This window comes from Penaeus monodon, chromosome 25 (assembly GCF_015228065.2).
Source record: "Penaeus monodon isolate SGIC_2016 chromosome 25, NSTDA_Pmon_1, whole genome shotgun sequence".
In the NCBI taxonomy this organism is placed as follows: Eukaryota; Metazoa; Arthropoda; class Malacostraca; order Decapoda; family Penaeidae; genus Penaeus; species Penaeus monodon.
Window position 1 is genome coordinate 38,148,865 of NC_051410.1, and position 2,579 is coordinate 38,151,443.

At 43.2% G+C, this 2,579-nt stretch overlaps 1 protein-coding gene across 1 annotated transcript in view; it reads left to right on the forward strand.

Annotated features, from left to right (window-relative positions):
- The window catches only part of LOC119589224 (low-density lipoprotein receptor-like), a gene marked incomplete at its 3' end in the record, with an annotated part of 4,381 nt that extends 3,284 nt beyond the window's left edge, over positions 1-1,097 (forward strand). The window contains 1 exon segment of the mRNA XM_037937829.1: positions 990-1,097. Coding sequence (XP_037793757.1) covers positions 990-1,097 — 108 coding nt within the window.
- Positions 1,098-2,579: the final 1,482 nt, after the last annotated feature.

Here is a 2,579-nt window from a genome sequence, read left to right on the forward strand (position 1 = left end):
TAATCACCTTTTTCCTTTTCTCATTTTATCTAGCCTCTGAAGTACGCTATCATCTCCGAATACATCTTGAACATTTTCCGTATTTCCGTATTATAAACACCTGGTTCTACACGTATTAACTTGGCTTCGTCACATCCCACATCAACTTCCCCCGTATTTGCCTGTATTATCTACACGGATCCAATTTAGCTTCGTCACATCCCACATCAACCTCCCCCGTATTTTCCCGTATTATAAACACCTGGTTCTACACGGATCAACTTAGCTTCGTAACATCCCACATCTACCTCCCCGTATTTTCCCGTATTATTTATACCTGGTTCTACACGGATCCAACTTTGCTTCGTAACATCCCACATCAACCTCCCCCGTATTTTCCCGTATTATAAACACCTGGTTCTACACGGATCAACTTAGCTTCGTAACATCCCACATCAACCTCCCCCGTATTTTCCCGTATTATAAACACCTGGTTCTACACGGATCCAACTTTGCTTCGTAACATCCCACATCAACTTCCCCCGTATTTTCCCGTATTATAAACACCTGGTTCTACACGGATCAACTTAGCTTCGTCACATCCCACATCAACTTCCCCCGTATTTTCCCGTATTATAAACACCTGGTTCTACACGGATCCAACTTAGCTTCGTAACATCCCACATCAACTCCCCCCGTATTTTCCCGTATCAAAAAACACCTGGTTCTACACGGATCCAACTTTGCTTCGTAACATCCCACATCAACTCCCCCCGTATTTTCCCGTATCAAAAAACACCTGGTTCTACACGGATCCAACTTTGCTTCGTAACATCCCACATCAACTCCCCCCGTATTTTCCCGTATCAAAAAACACCTGGTTCTACACGGATCCAACTTTGCTTCGTAACATCCCACATCAACCTCCCCCGTATTTTCCCGTATTATAAACACCTGGTTCTACACGGATCAACTTAGCTTCGTCACATCCCACGCTAACTTACCGACAGAGTGCAGAGACACGGACTTTATCTGCGAAAACGGACACTGCCTTCCCGACTACATGGTGTGCGACGGGAAACCCCATTGTCACGGCGGAGAAGACGAAGCGAACTGCGGTAAGTCGAGGGAATCGTAAGTTTAAATGAATCGTAAGTTTAAGGGAATTTTTAGTTTAAGGGAAATCGTTAGTTTAAGGGAATTGTTTAAGGGAATTGTTTGTTTAAGGGAATTTTTTGTTTAAGGGAATTGTTTGTTTAAGGGAATTTTTAGTTTAAGGGAAATCGTTAGTTTAAGGAATCTTAAGTTTATGGGAAATCGTTAGTTTAAGGGAATAGTATGTTTAAGGGAATTGTTAGTTTAAGGGAATCGCCAGTTCAAGGGAATCGCCAGTTCAAGGGAATCGCCAGTTCAAGGGAATCGCTAGTTCAAGGGAATCGCTAGTTCAAGGAAATCGCTAGTTCAAGGGAATCGCTAGTTCAAGGGAATCGCTAGTTCAAGGGAATCGCAAGTTCAAGGAAATCGCTAGTTCAAGGGAATCGCTAGTTCAAGGAAATCGCTAGTTCAAGGGAATCGTAGAAGATGGGATAGAACTGTACAGTAATCTCCGTTCTATCTGCAGCTAATGCGAGATTCGTTTTGGAAACAATATGTGGCTCGTTATGTGTTTGGAAGGATACGTTTTCACACTGGCTACAACACGTATACACAAATATCAGTCCGTAGATCATTTTCGTCTATTAAAGCTGACGACACGAACGATATCATTTATTCTCGCCAAAAAATGAGCGTGTCATGACGAAAGACAATATCGAGGGACAGTTTATGCATAATACAGATAAATCCTATTTTTTTCCCTCTACAAGTATGTAGCCTTAATACAACTTATGCACGCAACGTGTTCATGTCAGTCGACCTTCTAACTTCCTGACGCCACAGGAGGCGGGAAGCAGCTGCGCCCCGCCGCTCGCCCCCGACGCGTCCTCGACCCGCGCAGGACCCAAGCGCAGAACTCACTCCTCGCTAGGCTGGCCAGGTTTCGCAAGAACTAAGGACTGGTCTGGTTCCTCGCTAAGCTGGCCAGGTTTCGCAAGAACTAAGGACTGGTCTGGTTCCTCGCTAAGCTGGCCAGGTTTCGCAAGAACTAAGGACTGGCCTGGTTCCTCCTGACTCTTCTGGATCTCCCGGGAATTCCTTCGCAGATCGTGACGGAATTGTGACTTTAAATATTCTTAAAAGGTTATATGTAAAAGACTTGCTGAAAAAAATAGATATAAAACACATACCCAAGATCCGATTTTTCATACAACCTTGCCCTACAGTTCTTAGGACTTCTTAAAAATGTATAAACCCATTATTGCTAGCCGTGGTATTAACTCTTAAAACTTCAAATGCTTCCTGAGACACATGAAAAATGGCTTGCAAGATACAGTGACAGTGTGACCGCTTGCAACTTATAACCAGGGATATATTTTCATTGTTTAAGATTCCCTGCTGTTGCGTTATCCTATTAATGTCCTAATAACTGAGATCCCATGTTAAAAATCAGCCAATGGACACGAGGTTTAAAAATATTATCTAAAGCCTATTAAGCGAGAATC